This window comes from Aristolochia californica, unplaced genomic scaffold (assembly GCF_029961685.1).
Source record: "Aristolochia californica isolate CCGP_79_NKW_82.1479 unplaced genomic scaffold, dmAriCali1.0.hap1 SCAF_6, whole genome shotgun sequence".
Lineage (NCBI taxonomy): Eukaryota > Viridiplantae > Streptophyta > Magnoliopsida > Piperales > Aristolochiaceae > Aristolochia > Aristolochia californica.
The window spans coordinates 40,004,207-40,024,210 of record NW_027182257.1 but is presented as its reverse complement, the minus strand read 5'-3'; the positions used below and the strand labels follow the sequence as shown (position 1 = coordinate 40,024,210).

At 35.5% G+C, this 20,004-nt stretch overlaps 1 protein-coding gene across 1 annotated transcript; it reads left to right on the top strand.

The window, feature by feature from the left end:
• Window positions 1–10,158: 10,158 nt before the first annotated feature.
• Window positions 10,159–20,004, top strand: LOC137934115 (sphingoid long-chain bases kinase 1-like). Its single transcript, XM_068778349.1, has 9 exons — window positions 10,159–10,621; window positions 13,334–13,881; window positions 14,033–14,401; window positions 15,354–15,447; window positions 15,535–15,572; window positions 16,609–16,755; window positions 17,460–17,559; window positions 18,506–19,449; window positions 19,537–20,004. The coding sequence occupies exons 2-9, from the start codon at window positions 13,465–13,467 to the stop codon at window positions 19,684–19,686; spliced, it is 2,259 nt and encodes a 752-aa protein (XP_068634450.1). The 5' UTR covers window positions 10,159–10,621; window positions 13,334–13,464; the 3' UTR covers window positions 19,687–20,004.

Here is a 20,004-nt window from a genome sequence, read left to right as displayed (position 1 = left end):
AGAACCCGTGCCTCGTATTAGACAGGGACATTTTCGATTTATGGTAGTATTTTAAAGACACAAATACCCTTACTACGATTTGTAATCCCAGGCAAACTCTCCTAGAAATTGTGTATAATCCAAGTAGGAAACAGAAAGGAGGACACAAATGCCCTTACTAAAGACGCCAGAGGGATAACATTAAGATAACATAGACATCTAGAATATTTTTGGTGACTTGAATAATCTTTTGAACACATTCGATTCAGACTTTAAAATGCCACGTCTCGGATCAGCAGCAGAACACGTGGAAGGGGCAGAGAGATGAAGTTCGAAAAGAATACCAAAAAGTGCCACGTGTGACGCGACCGTGGACCGGGGTCGTCAAACTTGTCGAAACCGTATTGGGCCAACAGGTTGAAATTGAATCGGGTGCAATTGGAACCTCCCCTTTTTGGAGTTTGAAAATGGAAAACGCTATCGAAAAAGTGTTCCAACCCCTCACTATTGTGTGTAAAAGGAATTGGAAAAAGCTATTTCAAAAGAGAGAGGTTTATATTAGTAAGTTGAAATTAATACCTTATTAGTGTATATGATATGCATTAAATTATGCACTCAGGCACATATTAGTAACTCTATAAAATTGATAAATTGGGTACTTGATGGTTTAATGCATATTTGTCTTTATTTTAAACTTCATGTTAAATTACTTGTAAGGGTACTATCGTACTTTCCATTCCCTTTTCTCCAGTTCATGTCATATGTTATAGTAAATCTGAAAGCGGTTTGTTATCGGATTTAAGCTTCTTGGACTTTTCGGGTTCAACCTTGCAGAAACCACTACCCTATTTATATTTACGACACTTGGTGACCCTGAGTGGCTATGGCTAATTTCGATCAATTATAGGTTTATACGTTGATTTGAACATGACCCATTGATTCAAAGAAACAAAATTTCAATGAAAAATCCAAAATTTTCAAAGCCATCCCACCCACTGATAGGTTTCTTAGGGACATGTATAAAAATTAATAAATTATGAAATTACACAAAACTAATACTATATTATTATAATTAACTGAATTGACCTCTAACAATAAAATAATTTGAATTATCACTTTTTCTCTTTAAATTTTATATGAATTTTAAATTATATCATATTAGTAGACATCACAAGGAAAGAAAAACTACAGGGTTATGGGGAAGTTTTATCTCCACTAAGAGACATTTTAAGTCCATATAAAGACTTCCTCAATTTGCATACAGATTCCCCCTCAACCACAAAACCACGTGGTTGATGCATATATATTTATTTTTTAATATCCCCATTCAAGAAGGTATTTTTAACATCCAATTGATATACCGACAAAGAGGAATTAGCAGCTAGAGATAATAAGATGTGTATCGAGTTTAATTTAGCCAATGGGGAGAATGTTTCCTCATAATCTACTGCATAACATTGACTATATCTATTGGCAATGAGTTAGGCTTTGAGGCGAGCAACAGAACTATCCGAATTGTGCTTTATGGTGAAATCCCATTTACTGCCCGCAGGTTTCTTATTGGGAGATTGGAAATCATATATGAGGTAGTCGTGGCAGTAGTAATTGAAGATGCATGAGAAGGGGGAGGGGGGTTTTCTCATTTTGAATTGAGGCTTGATTGTCAGTGACCCAATCTGGTTTGCCATAAGCTTCCAACAGGTATCTACTAGATGGTTCAATCCACTACAATGAGTGCGGACCCAATTTTCTGACCGTGAAGAACTAGAGCCAGTTCTACCACCTCTATAATTTCTACAGTGACCTCAGAAGATGTGGCCCAAATTCCTGAGTACATAACATATGATACTTTAGTATGAGAGGTGGAGGAAGGATTTGGTATACGAAGTAATATTGTACTGATGTCATCAAATGATGGAAGTACAAAGGAGTTGAGAAGTTAACCACTTCAAGATATGGTTGGATGTTTGACAGATAAATAGCAGTTATTAAGGCTTCCCGCTGCTTTTCTTGAACATAAATGTCAATGGAGTAAGGTTGAGGAATCTTCCACTCTTTTATTATTCTTCTAAATCAAGTCAAGTATTCATGTAGATTGTCTCCTTGCTTTGCATTGAACATGGTTTGGAACACATCGTACAACTTCAGTTAGTTTTCTGTACCAGAGTATAACTTAACACAAGTATCCCAAATTTGTTTTTCAATTTTCTATTAATAAGCCAACTAATGACTAATGTTTCATTCTTGAGCCATTTTACATAAGAACTACCTTATTCATAAATAGGTGGAACTGGTTTGGTTATGTGGTCTAAGGGGTTTTGAGTAATGAGAAACTTCTTAACTAATTGGGATCAACTCAGATAATTAGTAACCCTCTCAAGGGTATGGTGGTAATTTTAAGGATATCACTCTTGCTTCCCATATAGTCTTCAACCATTATAATCAACAAGTAAAAAACTTCTTATGTGTAATATAGAAATCCAATAAGTAGGTTGAGAAGCAATCGATGCAAATATATGAATCAATTTGAGAAGAGTGGAGCAACTTGAATGCAAATAGTATGCGCCATAAATTTTCTATCCAAGAGAAGTCCAAGTGACGAATCATAGAAGATAGATCTCATACTTTTATCATACATGAACTAAAAATCGTATTGGAGAAGGGTCTTCAACCTAGAGAATAGGTAAGTTATTATCTTGTTTTAAACAAGCACTAAAACAAGAATGGGAGACTAATCACGTGTTGTTCACGCCAATTAGAAAGGATAACTTTTCAATTAGGAGATTATCTCAAATCAAATCAAATCTATAATTAAACTTGAATCAAATCAGAATCCAGATGTGAAATCAAATTAAATCTTTTAAAGAGGGAAACTTGCCTTTTTATCAAATGTGCCACCTAGCAAGCAAAACAAGCACAATATTTTATTCTTCTTTCCTTATACTGATTAGGAAATAAATACCACCGAACCTTTTAATAAAGGAAAACTCCAAATCAACTAAAACAGTGACACTTTCTTTTCTTAAAACAAACAATTTTCGGATGGCATTCAAAATGAAACTTTTCTTCTCTAATTATGCGCCAACTTTGGATGATAGAATCGTGCCTTTTTGGCCTTTTTTTTCTTTTTTTCCTCAAATATTTTAGGTAAGATACCAAAGAGGATAAGACAAACAATGAAATACCAAAAAACCGTTGCAAAGACCAGCCACCTTTAAAAAATAATCCTTCTAGGTACCCTCTCAAACAATCTTTTGCTGAGCTCTTTTGGAAGATTTAAGAAGAGCAACAACTTAACCGATATAATAACTCAAAAAAATGGTAGAACCTTAACTCATAATAAACCTGGATGCCAATAATAGATATAGTGAACCTTGATTCATACAAAAATTCTAGCCACAAAAATCAGCATAATATGCAAGAGAGAAATAACACAATCGATCTTGCATGGGGAATAAAAATTGAGCATAATCACCATGGACAAGCCACTTTCAAAACTAGGAATCTAACCACCACTTTCTCTTTCAGATTAGATGAGAAAGCCATCCATAAACCATCTTGATAGAGATAAAGAACTATCAACAAAAATCTCATAAGAAAAATCTTATCTTAGCGCAACTTCAAGAAAAAATTGTTTCATCAATAAGAAGAACTTTACGTGAAGCTTGATCAATAGAGCCTTTCAAAATTTTATTTTGACATAGGGATCCTAAATCCATTACTCTAATACTACGTTGAATTTAGGATCCCATGACAAGGTCTTCGACCAAAGGAAGAGAAGAAAGGAGAAGAGAGAAAGAAGAGAGATGGAGAGAGAGAGAGAGTATGGGAGCATGGGAGAGGAGACAATTCTAAAAACGAATTTGAGAGAGGAGAGGGGAGACTAAATGATCTAGTCCATGCTTGAGTCTCTATTTATAGTTGTGGAGGAAAATTTACAATGATTATAATTCCCTTAGGGTTACAAGCTTTGAAAATGAAAAGACATAAAAAAATATGAGACCTTTAAATTACCTCATTTGCCACCTCCTTGAAGTGGGGAAGGTAATTTACATTGATGCCACTTTGAGGTGTCTTCCAACAGATGTAACCAAATAGTATTACTATATTAGAACATACAAAGATTAGACATACATATTTGCCAATAAGTTGTTCAACAAAATTATCTAACAGCAGACACTCTATTATTCCAAATGTATACTTTATTTTTTATTAGACCTTCTTCATATATAATAAAAAATCAATATATATGAGATAAGCTTTTAAAATATTTAAATTTATATAATAAATCCAATATAAAATTAATCTACACTTGTAATTTGGTTCTCCTTTGTTAGAATTGAAGGATACTATTTTGTGAAAGTATCGTTCTTGTCTGAGTAGCATTGTACAATATATTTATTATTAAATGTTACAACACAATTATTCTTTTTTACTATTATTTAGTATGTTACTTTGTCTTATTTTATATTACACTTTCTATTTTTACTCTTATTTTATTTTCTTTATATTTGTTAATAATCTGATTTTTTTTTGTTTTTTCATGTTTTATTGTCCATTTTTTGTTTTATTTAATTGTTCCTCTATGTTATATTTTGATTTGTGATAAGGTTAAATTTTTTTTAATATATATTCTCAAATTTAAAAGACCCCATTGATTTATTGCTTTTTTTTTCTAAGTTACTATTATTTGTTCTACCTTATATGAATTTTATATTTTAATTAAACGTTATTTTATTTTATTATTTTTTATAATAAAAAATAACACATAATGAACATATAACTTTTGGTAATATAATTTCTAAGATTCACGTTACAGACAACTACAAAGAGCTAAAATAATAAAAAAAAAAATTAAAATAACAAACATAGTTAACAACTATAATGAAAGTTATAACAGATATATAATAATAGCAACAATAATAATATAAACTCATACTGGACAAGAAATAAAATTATTATGTTAAATAAAATGTATTAAAAATATAAATAATAAGTTGTTATGGCCTTAAACATATAAAAAATGATTAAACATGTTTAAATTATAACATGTCGTAACTTAAAAAAGAATATTAGTACACCAAACATTAAACAAAAATTGACATGTTAAAAATGAGAAAAATATAAAAATTACAAACGTATTACATAATAAAAATAAATAAATCAGAAAGTAAAAAATAGTAAAATTGAATAAAAGTATTTTGCTTAAAAATAATAAAAAATAGAAGACATATTCTCTTTAAAATATGAAAAATAAAATAAAATGATTGACTATTATTTTAGAATCAGATAAAATCATTTATTTGAGTAAAATTAGAATATATAATTTAAATAACTAAACTATTATAATTTTAAAATAAAGAAGTTGCTTACTTATTATTACTAAATATTTTTTACTAATTAAATCAATGTAAATAAAATTAAAAACCATTTGTTAGATCCTATTTTTATATTATGTAAAATATTATTAACTAAATTAAATAATTAACTATTATATAAAGATTAAAAGACATTACAAAACACCTTATTGCCAACAAACGACTTTTTCTCAGCCTCTGAAACTCACCCAATTCTCCACGACAACGCTGGAAGAAACGACTTTAATAACCTTGGGAGAGGAGTGCATCTCTTCCTCTGAGTTTATCGATCTGTCCTTGCTTTCCCTCTCTTTCTTTCATCTCTTCCCGCCCTTGATAGTGGCAGACGTTTTTTCTATGATATCAGAAGATCATAGCCTCCCACTTGCAAAGATCTACTTCAAAAATCATTACTCACAGTCCTCGCAGATCTTCGTCTCATAAACACTTGCACTCCGATCATTTCAACCCCTTTTTTAATGGAGTTTTGATCTATTCTATAATTAGGGGTGTCATCGAATATACCTAAACCCGAACTTGATTTAAATATTTTGAACTTAAGGTCAAGTTGAGCCTAGCCTCGTGCCTAAAATTGTAATCGAACCTGAACCCAATAATTTTAACCAAGTTCGAGCTCCAACCTACATTTAAAACTTTGCATAAAATACAAGTCAAATAAATTGTATATAAAATTATACATATATTTTACATAAAATTGGGTATAACTTCTACTTAAAATTGGACATAACTTCTGTATATTAACTCTCCATAAAATTATCTATAAAATTATTCATAAAAATTACATAATTATGCATAAACTTTATTCAATAATCAAACACAAAAATATTCCATTGAAAAACAACACTAGTTTTGTCCATTTGTACTCAATAAGATCGTTCAGATTCAAGGACTGGAAAACCAGACCATGGAGACAGAGAAAAATTTAAGTAAAATGGTTTTGGATTACTTAGTCGTATGCCCATTTTTGTTTTTTCTTTGGAGTATGGATTCATACAGCAACAATTCTGAAATGCTACCGATATGTTCTTATGAAAAACTTGAGTAGAGTTAGCATTAACAGAATGCCTCATGCAATTTGAGTCTTTTTAAGAGCCACGAGGAAGAGACAGTCGAAGTTCAAGAAACAATTTTTTTTTCTCACATGCTTGTGATCTCACACGTGCGAAAATTGCATGATGTCTTTGTGCGCGCAGGAGGGGGGGGGGGGGGGGGGGGGGGGGGGTAAGGGAGTATGCGATGAAGGCGGCTGGCAAATAGTTGTCGACGGCAACGAAGGTGGCCACAATAGTGGACGGGAGGGGCCCGGTGGTGATAAGGATCGGCGACGACAGATGAGGAGAGGAAGAAACCAAAGTTGAACTCGAAGACGACTCCCAGTCCCGAGCCCTCGTTAAGTTAACGAGTTGGCTTGTGAGCTTTCGAAGTGAGCCATGGTTCAGTTGAGCTCGACGACGATAGACGAGGAGATGAAGAAATCAAACTCGAAGACGACTCCCGGTCCCGAGCCCTTGTTAATTTAACGAGTTGGCTCGCGAGCTTTCGAACTGAACCATGGTTTAGTTGAGCGACTCATTAACTATAAATCAAATTGAACTGAGCCGAGCTTGAGTTGCTCGCGAACTGGCTCGGTTAGCTATCCATAATATTTGAAATAAGAAATGACAGAAATGCAATTTTAGATGGATCCGTTTTGAAATGCTTCTCTAAAATTCTTCTACAACTATTTCTGCTCGTGGCCTATAAAAAATGCACTTATAGAGTTCAAGCAACAGTTACTACTAAAACTAGTAAAGCCGCCACTGAAGAATCTTAATCTCTTCTCAGTAGAGACAACCCCAATGATTCTCTAGTATAACATGTTATTCCAGCCTCTTCTGGCTGGATAATCACCTTGAGATACAGACGATGAGTGGTTAGAAGTTTTTTGTTAGAGTTTAGAACAGTGGAAAGTCCAGTCCGTTGACATTTATGTTTTAAAATGTAAGGTGGGATACCAGGTTTGATGACGACCACTTTTCATAATCTTTTAAAGGCCAGACAGGCTTAATGGATCCCAAAAGGTTGATGAGGCCTCCTCCTTTTGTAAAACAGATGGACCTCTCTTCTTCTGACCAGACCTGAATTCTATCTCTCTCAAACCAATTTACGGAGTCAGTCCTATCTACCTTGAAGGCGAAGCAATGTAGGGTTTTCTCTCTTCCCTGACGAACAAAAAGATATGCCAATCTTTATCACAGTTGCTTTTGAATTGATAAATGAAGCCACCAATAACACCTTTTCAATGATTGCCCCGGTTTGCATTGTTTATCAAAAGAGGAGGCTCACCTAACAAAAAGAGAACCCTCCCATGAATGGTTGTTCAGTCATATCCATTTCTTTAACAAGCAAAAGAGAATTGATGTGCTATAACTTGAGCCAAAGTCTCCACTTCCACCTTCTGAAACGGGCACGAAGACCCTTTTTCTTTTTCTATAATTTATAATAATTAATAGTTTGGTCATAGCATTTCAAAGCATTACATGAATATTATTAGTAAATAAATAAATAAACCTAAAATACCAATGTTTAGCCATTGATCATAGAGATTGAATCTAATTTTCTTAATTCAAACCGTGCAAAATGACACAGGGTTGCCCATAATTGAAGTCATATTTTATCTCTAAGTCGAACTTAGAGATAGATAACTTAATACATCTTAATTCGTATCAAAATTTTAAGGGTGTTGATAAGAGACTTGTTACCAATAAGTGGACCCTCAATGAGTGGGTTGACAGACCCTATTACTCTAATAAATTGAGGCTTTTTCATTAAGAAAGTAAGTGGTTGGAGAAGCAAATTAGATAGATAAAATTAAATTCCCCATAACAAATGTGGAAAAAAGAAAATGTTTTAGGTGGGAGTCTTGGTAGATGTTTAACAAATCAGTCAAAATCTTTTTATAGAAAATTAATTATAACAATATCTTCTATTATCATGTCTCACTAATCCCACAGACCACCAGTCCCGTGTGTTCCGCACCCATCTCACTAAACCAAGTAGGTAGGGGACAGGCGAGCCTGCAACCACTGATGGGGTTCGATTATCCCTTTGGCTCCCCTGGCTAAAAAAGTCAAGACCTCAAACGGAGGGGATCAGGAACAAAAGTTGGGACCGCTGTACCACCAACTCCTCCGACGATGCCTTCTGGTGATGATGGTCCGCGCTTTGAGCTTGATGACGTGTTATATTGATTTTTTTTTTTCAACGGCCCCACCACTATGGGTCGTCATGGTACCACGTCGTCGAGTGAGAATACTTCACAAGTCACATGCAGATAGGATGATTTTAGCGTTCTGGGGACCATTGCTAATCCGACGACTACAATTATGAGGGGCTCTTAATGATCATAATCAAGATTGCACAGTCCGAAGACACGTGTCTCTCTTTAAGCCCGGTTCAAACCCCCCCTCCCCACGCATGTCATTGTCTCGTCGAAACCTAAATCAAGATATTATTTAGCTCGGTTGGCATCAACTCCTGTCTGTGACCCCACAGACCTCGCCGTCGCTGTTGCGTTGTGCCAAATACTAATCCGCAACTAATCATAAAAATGTTAATTAAACACCCTGTCTTTAATCATATCCCGCCTTTTTCGCTCTTTTAATTAGTTTACTTAAGGTAACCGAACTAGCCGTCGACTAGGTTCACAAACTGGCATTTGGAATTCCTAATCTGCCCTCTATTATACACCTTTTTGTTTTTCTCGAAGGGTTATTTTAGTAACATCGGTCGGCGTTCAATCCATTACGGCACGACAACTCATGTTTAGAGTGAAGAGTTAGGACAATTCAGGCGTCGGAATTTTCGCCGTCCCCGCAAATCCTGCATAAATTCATGGACGGACGTGATCGTCCGTTATAGTGGACCCAGATCTTTCTATTTTTATTACAAGGAGGGATTTTCTTATTTTTTGCGAGTCACGCCCAATTATTCCATCCATGGAAAGCTGTGACATTACACGTGGTACAGGGTTCTAGTGATACGATCATAGACGGGTCCACCGCAAGTCGACGTCAACGAGTACGAGATGAAGGACGTTCATGATAGAAACAGGTCCGACGGTTGAGATCGCTCATCCTTGTTAATTTGCCAGGTATTTCCAATTAAATATTTTGTTTACTATCTCATTCAATACCTGTCGGTGTTAATAAGCGTCTTTTCTTCGCCCATTTCTGAGCTTCGAAGATAGTGATTTTACGGTAAATGTATCCGGCTTGATTTTGACAGACCAAAAAGCTAGTATACCGGAATGGGGAAATAAAGGCACTTTTCTTTTATTATTATTATTTTTTTAATCTAAAATGTACTTCTTTTATAGATTTAAGTAGGAAGCACGTTATCCTGTGGGGCCTTACCAATTTGAACTCTTCACTGGCGGCAGGTTAAATTAGCAAATAATTTCTTCTAAACCACGAGATATATTTATTTTATTTTATTTTTTGAAGTAAGACACGAGTAAGATTAAAAATTGAGCTAAAAAAGAGGACTGCAATTCTCCTTATCCTGAGACGCTGACTTGTAAATTTTGTTCCTATCCCGAACTGATCGGTGTGGATCGGCGTAGCTGGAGAAACGGACGGTCGTGATCGAATGGAGGGTGAGGATTATTTTTCTCGTGGGAGAAAGAAAATGTGAAAAGGAAACGTTGAGTTCAGCGGAGGAGCTCCACTGACTGTAATTTATTACCAATTAAGCTTTTGGCCATTACGAATTTACGGCGTCTTCGTCTGATTTCTCTCTGGCTCTACAGTACGCGTTTTTTTATAAGTCTAGCCTCAGTCCCGTCGCCATTTTTGGTTCGCAGTGGTTGACGATCACTGCGCCACGGTGACACCGCCTTTGCCTGAGAAAAAAATAGAGTGGAGAACGAAAAAGTAGTTGAAGGAGGGGCGGAGAGGAAAGGGAGAGCAGGGCTGCAGGAGGGGAGAAAAAGAGAGAAGCTAGGAGCGAAAAGAAAGGAAGAAAACCCCAATCAGTCACTTTCTCACGCTCCAACGTCGTCGCTTCGTGTCCGACACGCTTTTTTTTTTTTTTCTTTCATTTTTTTGGTTTCGTCCTCGGCTAGTACTGTTCCCGACATCACTCTCTATCTGTTTCGTTCGCACGCTGTCCTCAGCCTTCATCGGCGGAGCTAGGGTTTTTGAGATCTGGCCGGCGATTTGATTTGTGGAAGCGGAGACTCTTCAGCTGGATTTCGAGTTGAGCTCGGGGGAGCTTATTTGCAGGTTTGAGTTTTTGTTTTGTCTTTGATTTTTTTTTTTTTTTTTTTTTTTTGCGGGCGCAATCTGGAGTCTGTACAGAACTTTGAGATTTCCCTGTTGTTAGGTGGATGTTTTTCGATTATTAAGGTAATTGAAGGTTTTGTTTATGTGCTTGTATTGTTTTTATCTTCTTTTTTTTTCTGATTTTTGTCGGTGCGATTTTCTATTTCTGTGTCGTTAATGTTTCTGTCTGAGAGGATTTATACATCCTTTTGGTTGATGACGATCTGATATTTCCATTGCCAGAGCTAGATATATTTGGTGGATTTGTGAGGGACAGAGTTTGTTTTGTATAGTGAGTCGTTCTGAAATTTATTATATTTTCTGTTAATGGGTGCTTATTGTCTGAAAGATTCGATGTTAGTTATTAATTTCAATTATATTGATTTTGTTGGCATATTTCTGTGAGGTTGAATGCAAAGTTGCTTTGTCTCTGAAAACAATTCGCTGGAAAATTATTATTATATATTTTTCATCCAGCACATTCTCAGTTTCTCAGCTTTTCCACAGCACACCCCGCCCAAGAGTATTGGGATTAGGCTCAAAAAAATAAAAATAAAAATTGATAGTTCACAAGTGCCTGATTTCTTCAGTTCTGCAGAGAGTATGACGTGCAATAGCTGAAATCTTGGGAACTCATATAGTGAATAGCTTTTACAGCTTCAAATTGGTGGTAGAAAACCTGAACAATTGCCTTCAGCTCCCTTTTGCTTTATAATGCTGTGGTACTGATGTACCATTCTCCCCTCTTTGTCTATTGAGGTAACACTAAGCAGAAGTCAGTACCAGTTCTTATTTGCTTGGCGATGATTTTCACATCCAATGTTAATAAAGACTTGCTCTTTTACTGGATGAATGTCATCTTTCGTCTAAATGGTTATAATATGGTTTAAATTGTTCAACAAAACGTTTTTGGGTGCCACTGAAGCAAAAAGATTTATTTTTTTAAATAGCAAAAAAAAGTCTTAATCATGGATAGGTTTCAGTATCATGAGATCTTGGTTATTAATAGGTATTTCTTGTCACCAAATTTGCAAATTGAATTCTTTTTGGTTCCTGCATCTTTGGTGATGTCAACATCTTTTTTGGGCTTGCTTTTGGATAGGTCAGAGCAGAAGCTTTGGGTGGGTAAAAGTTGTGTTGCTCTTGCCTCTAAGAGTCTGGATTAGCAATTTTGCTTCTACGGCTGGTTAGTAAAACAGCCATCATACGATCAACTTATCTCATATTTTTACTCAAGCAAACTACTTAGCATATTGAGCAGTTTTATGGGTTTTTAGTGCCTGTAGAGGTTGTAAGCTGGAATTTTCAATATTCTTGTATGCATCAATGTCCAAACCTATTCCTTTGCCTGTGTCATCTCCAAAGTTGATGACATCATCATAGTTGCTGCTTGATTTGGGTATTTTAATGTTGAATTGAGAGAGAGAGAGAGAGAGAGAGAGAGAGAGAGAGAGAGAGAGAGAGAGAGAGAGAGAGAGAGAACCACTGGCTACCATTCTCTCATGTTCTGCTTGATTAAGGCTGCTGGAGCCCTCTAAAAGAGTGCACTAGTGGGTCTTGCATGGACCATACTCAAATCATATAAAAAATGCTCTTTTGTTTTCTCATTTTTTTTTTTTAATTTCTAATTTTCTTTTTGCTGGACTTTTTATACAGCCTTTAAATTCTTGTCCCCACCACCTCATCTTCCGTAAATGATGCTTGCACTCTCTAATACTAAATTTGTTTACCATGTATCAATTTAGACTCTAACACAAAAATAAAGTTGGAATGTCTCCAAAATGAGAAATGGAGTTGCGATGGAATAATTTACCAAGGTTGAAATGCTGCAAGTGCAATTCGTCCCATCATTGTCTGGCCTCTATTTGTTTTCGTGGAATTTTTCAGTGCCATTTTGTGTACACAATAAAAGTATTTGGAAAAAGTTGTAATTTCTTAAAAAATGTTATGTTTTTTCTAACAATAAAAAGGGTTTGTAGCATCTTACTTTTTTGCAAGGCATTAGTTCTTGCTTTACATTACTTGTTGGACTTGGCTCAACTCGATTTCTGCACATAGTGGGTTCAACGTAGAGTGGCAATGGATGTATGGTATCCTTATATGGGAATAAGTTTGAGAAAATATTTTCTTTTATGTATTTTGTTAAAATACCAGTACAGGGGTATTTTTGTCATTTTATATATTACATTTTTCTCTAATAGTATGGCTGTTAGGTAGACAAGGTCTTATTTTATCCATGGTTCGATTTTAATTCAATTTAGACATGTATTTTAGGAGATTTGTCATTTTGAGTATTGAGGGGTATTTTTGTCTTTTTGTAAAATATCACTTAAACCCTGATTAAAAACAGAAATGACGTGCTTTTCTGGCATGTTCTCCAACGCAGCAAGGGTGCTCTTCTCCCAGGTCTCATTTTCTTCTCTTTTCTCTTCTATTTTCCCCCCAAATCTCATATTTTTCATATTTTCTAGTTCAAAGAAATGGTTGTTGTTGGAAATTGGTGTTTCAACAGTTGCATTTGCTCGGTGAATGAGGCTGAGCTTTTTTTCTTTAAACTTGTAAAACTTGTGTAGTCATGGAGGAGCTAATTCTGTTGTACTTGCATGTGCCAGAAAAAAAAAAGTTGGTCATTCGCATAATTTTGTGAACTTTTTTGCAACCATTGTAATGCAGGTTTCACTATTATGCTGGATCATTTTTGCTGGATCAGTGGAAGAAACATCTATTCTAAGTCACAGAAGAGGTTCATTCTGGGACATACAATTTGTGGTTTCACTTCTTGGTGGCTTCGTTAAAGCACTGAGATGCAGAAGACTGGGTATCTTCCTCGGAATGTTAGGTCCTTGAGAGTATTACTGCCACATCAGTCAGTTGGTCGCCTGGGCAATAGGTGTTCCCAAATATCAACTGGGCAGCAAGCCTCCCCAACTGTGTTTCCAGAAAAACGGGGAAAAGTAAAATCTTCTAAGCAAAATGCTGTTAATATAACTAGTGAAGATCCAGAAAAAGTGAAAGTGCAAGAACATTGTATTGATATAGGAGATGAGCAGTCTGATTTGTTGGGATATGAAGTGTTTTCCGGAAAGTTGATACTGGATAAGAATGGTGTAAGTACTGATGTGCAAGCAGACACTAAAAACCAGATTACACTTGATGCAAAACTTACAAGCAAGGCACTGATTTGGGGTTCTCATATTTTGCATCTGGATGATGTCATCTCTGTAAGTTTATAATATATGCTTTCTCTCTCTTAAATATAGATGTGCCTATCTCAATCTAGCATACCCAATTCTCTCCATCTCTGTCTCTGTCTCTGTCTCTCTTTCTTCCTCTCTTGCACTCTCTCACTCTGCCGTGGTTTGACTTTGACAGGTTTCTTACAATGCTGGTGTTAGGCATTTTACTATTCATGCATACCCCATAAGAAGCAGATCCTGTGGTTTATCTTGCTTCTTTAAGCCCCAGAGAACACGTAAGGACTTCCGTTTTGTGGCTTCCAATGTGGAAGATGCCATGCAATGGGTTAGTGGATTTGCTGATCAACAGTGTTATGTCAACTGTTTGCCACATCCATTGGTGTCTTCCAAGAAGCAGGGAAGCGATATGGTTGCTGTCGATTTTCCATCTGAACCACATATTAAATGCAAGAGCCCTCCAACCGTGCTTGTAATACTAAATCCACGGTCTGGGCGTGGTCGCTCTAGTAAAGTATTTCATGGAAAAGTTGAACCAATATTTAAGGTCTCTTTCTCCTTGATCAACTTAGTTTCCAATCTGATACTATTCCAAAACATTCTTATTCTCTGCATCTGCTTTAGTGATCACATTGTTTGCCTACCGACAATTGCTTTTTTTTTTTTTAAAAGTTGCCTACCCACAATTTCATGCAGGTCTCTTGCGCTTAATTATTATTATTATTTTTTTGAAAATGCTCTTGCAATTAATTTTTAATGCAGAATCTATACTTCGGGTATTTCCTTCTAAGATGCCAGTTATTTCTGTAGGATTAGACTTTGTTTGTAAGTTCTGTATGTATTACATATTGCACCCTTTTGTTTAGATAGTCTATAGAAGAAAACTTTTAATAGCCTCTAGAAGCATCCACATAACCTGGATGTCATCTGACTGACAAAAAAGTCTACATAGGAAAAATAAAATAAAACTGCATGCATCAATATGTAATTGCTAAAAGTTAATTGTGAAATTCACTAGGGTACAAATCTCGCTATAAATTTTATTTTATATGCCAACATTAAAGCCTTTTATACTTCTATCATTCCTTTAGTATGCTGTTTAAAAGCATTTATTTACTATTTAGTACAACTCTATGCCAGTATTGTGCCTATTCTTTTCTTATTACTTATGTTGAAGTGTTCATTAACCTAAAATCTTCTTCTAAGAGGCAAACACCAACAAAATCCATGAATTCCACAATAGTGGGACAACCATTCACAGTAAGCCCGAGGAGACTGGAAGTTACTGGATTAGAAAACTGGATGGTACATATAATTTTTGCTTAAACCTTTTGGAAACTTTGGTGACCTCTGGAATTCTTTGAGCACTGGATTGTATGATATGGTCACGGAAGTTCCTTATACCTATTGGTTTTCTTTGTGTTGGACATTGTTTTCATAAATTTTAAAAACTGATTTTGAGTTACATGTGGTTAATTTAATTTGCAAATTTGTATCAGCTGGCAGGGTTCAAGATGGAAGTTGTTAAAACGACTTCTGCTGGTCATGCCCGAAACCTTGCTTATAATGTTGACTTCAGTACATGCCCAGATGGTATTATTACCTCCTGTTTTATTATGCATGTTATATGTTTTCTGGGAATCTTTGGGTTCTTATCTTTCAGCTTTTTTTGTTTTTTAGGAATTATTTGTGTTGGAGGTGATGGAATTGTAAATGAGGTTAGTTATCTGCTGCGCTCTCTCTCACTTTGAAAGGCTCTTTCTATATTTTGTGTGTTTCAGATTGTATTGGGAAGGCATTCACTGTCCTAGTTGTTGCAAAAGCTGATGGAATTGTTAATGTTTTCTTGAAGATATGTTTATTTGTAATGTTAATCAAAGATGTATAACAGGTCTATTTTTCTTGCATCATTATTCTTCTAGTTGCTTTGTGGCATCAATATGTATCTTCTAGTTGAGATCAAGATTCATTATTCTCCCAGTTTTCTTATTTATTCATGGTTTCACCAATGCGAGCCTTGGCTTAATTTTTTTTTAATTTGCTAATGTCATTTTTTGCCATTTAAAAAATAAAAAATCGAAATTCCAACACAGTTTATATTGAATGGAATTTTGATCTTCAAGAGATCAAAAGCTAAAAAGAACAATGATTCTGGCTCATAGTTGTGGGGCTGCTAAAGTTTAGATACATATTGATGTATAAATTAAGAAAGCTTTCTTCCAAATCCATCCTCTCTGTTTTCTCTTTAAATCTTCTAGTATAAACCACTTATATGTCATGAATTTAGATTTAAGGATAACTTTTCCGAGAGTTTAATATTTGAAAAGAAGGATAATGGCCTATCAGCCCCTTCGATCTTGCAGTAATTCTATGAATCCAAACTCTCTTTGAGGTGCAACAGTGTGCTGAACAAATGAATGCAGCCTAACGACCTTCTGTTTCAACTAGAACTCTCTGTGAGCTAGTTTGCATGGGCTTGAGCAAGGCACTGAAATTAGAAATTACCACGCCTACAGTTAAAATTGGATAGCTAATGGTGATTTTTCTTTCTCTCTCTCTTTTTTTCTTTAACTAACTTATAACTGCAAGTCCACTTGCCAATTGAAAATAATGATATATTTTTTTGGTGTAAATTTTGATGTTGTTTTTATTTTACTGGTCAGAGATACTTGAAGTTGTTCTATGAAATAACGAGAATTTATTTTCCGACTGTTTAAGTTTCTTAACTGTTACATGATCAACATGTTCATGTAGGTTCTAAATGGTCTACTTAGTAGGCATGACCAAAAGGAAGCAATATCAATCCCAATTGGAATTATTCCTGCGGGTTCTGATAATTCACTTGTTTGGACTGTCTTGGGAGTGAGAGATCCCATATCTGCAGCAATAACTATCGTAAAGGTATTGAAATTTGTTAACAATATAGTTTTTCTTCTCCATGACTAGAGTGCAATTACTCCCAAGACTATCGTAAAGGTATTGAAATTTGTTAACATTATAGTTTTTCTTCTCCTTGACTAGAATGCAATTACTCCCAATCTCTGAACTTGCTTTTTCATACATGGGTTGTTTTCTTGTTATCTAAGTTTCCCTGGAAGTCATCATTTCAAAAAAAAAAAAAAAAAAGTTTCCCTGGAAGTCTTAAGCTGTCATTTTAATTTTAACTTTCATGGAATTCCGATCTTACTGCTTGTTACTGTCATTTTAATACTGTTGTCCAAGTAATCCAAGCTACACTTCTTCTTTGTCTACTACTTCTTCTTCTTAAAAAAAAAGTAAACCGAACAACACCTGAATGGCAGTGTTTTCAACTCCACATGAAGTTCAAGGGGCCCTAGTCTGCTTTTGGTCCTCTTGATTCAATTGTTCAATTTGGATGCCAGTATTTTATGATGCTATTTCAAATAAATATTTTGTTGATTTGTATGATAAATCAACCAATTTATATTTCTATGTATGTTATCTTTCTAGGTTAACTCGTCATTGCCAAAGTAATGTGGGAGACAATTGAATTTTCTTTTACAAATTTATATGCCGTAGTCACCATCATAAAATTTTCATTCATTTCTTAATTGAATATTTTTCTTAATAATTTTGGTGGACAGGGAGGGCTTACTGCTACAGATGTTTTTGCTGTTGAATGGATACAAACTGGTGTAATTCATTTTGGGATGACAGTTTCTTACTTTGGTTTTGTTAGCGATGGTAAGTTTCATGGTTGAAATCTTTGAGAATTTATATGAGCTGGTCTTTGTCATGTCTCTTGCAGAACTCTATGCATTCTTTTGTGTTACTTGCACTGTTATTGGTCATTTGGGTGGTTTATAGGGTGAAGTCTTAGATTCATGTCTCACCAGGGTAAGGGTGTGTGTGTGCATGTATAATCAACATTCAGAAAAAAAAAATTCATGAGTATCTGTAGTTCATTATTCTTTTAATTAAAATGAGATTATTTGTTTGGTCATAATTGTTGGTTTAAATTCCTTGCCCAGTTCTCTTGAGCAAATGGAAATTCAGAAAGCAGTTTATTGGACCAGAAAAAAGATTAGTTGGAAAAAATTGTCCGTGCCTCAAGTATTACTTGAAAAAAAAAGGAATATGAACATAAGTCCATCAATTTTTAATTTAACCATGACTTGGAACTTTATTTCTTCACTCTACATCTTTTTCTTGTTTCAGCCATTCATGTTTGATATGCTTTTAGATAATTTCCTTATTTTTTTTAAATGATAAAATGGAAGTAATGTCATTGTTGTAAAGACAATGAAGTGAGTGACACTCTTATAAATAGAGAGACTCTTTAAAAGAAGCAAAAGTTGGGTGCAGCCAAAGTTGGCTGGACTATAGCTCCAGCGTTCTTTTCCTCTTGCTTTCCTACAGCTACGGCCTGACATTATGATTTCACAACTATTTACTTGTTAAATCTTATGATGAACAATACATTTCTTGTTGTTGATTGCACTGTTTATAATTTTTTTACCTCTGCATTAATTTTCAGAATAGTTTGACTATCCGTGTTATTCCATGAAAATGCTCAAGAATGCTGTCAACTAAAAATGGAAAATTCGATTTTAGACTTAAAATTCATAATATAAAAAGAAAAGGTTTGTTTTCATAATGTGTGAGAGATACAATTATTGTTGTTTTGCAGTCCTGGAGCTCTCAGAGAAATATCAAAAGCGTTTTGGTCCTCTACGCTATTTTGTGGCTGGGGTTCTCAAATTTTTGTGCTTGCCAAAGTACAATTTTGAGGTAGAGTATCTTCCATTATCAAAGCCCAAGGAGCAAGTTTCAACAGAACATGAAGTCCATGATATCTATCCGGACATCATGAGGAGATCAAATGCCGATGGAATCCCAAGGGCCTCTAGCTTGTCCAGCATAGATTCAATAATGACGCCAAGTCAAATGTCTGGAGACTTGGACACCACGAGCAGCACGCTTGCCAGTAATGAGCCATCTGAGTATGTGCGGGGCCTTGACCCAAAATCCAAAAGATTATCCATGGGAAGAAATACTCATCATACAACTGAACCAGAAGAAGTAATTCATCCCCCAATACCCCTTTCTACCACGCCTAACTGGCCTAGGACTAGATCAAAGTCTAGGACCGACAAGGGTTGGACTGGGTTAACTGCTGTTAATGATTCTAGAACTTCATGGGCTAACACATCTGTGAATGACAAAGAAGATATTTCGTCTACCATGTCTGATCCAGGCCCCAATTGGGACACCGAGCCAAAGTGGGATACTGAACCAAGGTGGGATACAGAGCTTAACTGGGTAGATGAGAACCCAGTGGAGCTACCACGTCCCCTGGAAGATGAAGTACGCTTAACAAAAGAGGTTGTACCGAAGCTTGAAGAAAAATGGGTTGTCAAGAAGGGGCAGTTCTTAGGTGTTTTAGTGTGTAACCATTCGTGTAAGACAGTACAAAGTTTGAGCTCTCAGGTGGTTGCACCGAAAGCTGAGTTCGATGACAACACTTTGGACTTGCTTTTGGTTCATGGCAGTGGTAGGCTGAGATTGTTAAGATTTTTCTTGCGATTGCAATTTGGCCAGCACCTGTCACTCCCCTATGTGGAGTATGTGAAGGTACAATACTTATTTTGTGTGCTTCTTCTATACTTGTTCTATATTTTGCTGCTGCTGAAAGTCAATAATATTTCATTTGTGCTCCAGGTCAAATCCGTGAAGCTCAAAGCTGGTAAAAATACGCACAACGGCTGTGGAATAGATGGTGAACTGCTGTCAATGAATGGGCAGGTGATCTCATCTTTGCTTCCGGATCAGTGCAGACTAATTGGCCGAGCTGCCAAAGAACATGTATAGGCATTTTCTGGTGAGAAGAGTCTTCATCTGCCTTTGTGTGCTCTGTTTTCACTTCTAACTACTGCTCTTTGAGTTGTAGAAGTGGAGTATTCAGAGCATTGACATTTTGAAGCATCTCTATATAGAAATGTGTTCTATATCCTGCATTTCCTTTTGCACCTGTTCGTTTCCTCCCGAGTTTCCTGTAAATTTACTGCGATTTCACACAGCAGCTAGGAGTGATTTTTTGTCCTTATCTGTCGGTCACCTCTGCATTTGTTTAAAACAATTTGCTGTTCAGTTTATATTAGTGGGAGCGATCAAGACTTTTTCCTTTCT

Coding starts and splice junctions, on each gene's coding strand:
- LOC137934115 (XM_068778349.1), top strand. CDS start 13,465: ATGCAGAAGACTGGGTATCTTCCTCGGAATGTTAGGTCCTTGAGAGTA. Junction 15,448..15,534: donor CTTCAGTACATGCCCAGATG/GTATTATTACCT, acceptor TTTGTTTTTTAG/GAATTATTTGTGTTGGAGGT. Junction 15,573..16,608: donor GTGATGGAATTGTAAATGAG/GTTAGTTATCTG, acceptor ATGTTCATGTAG/GTTCTAAATGGTCTACTTAG.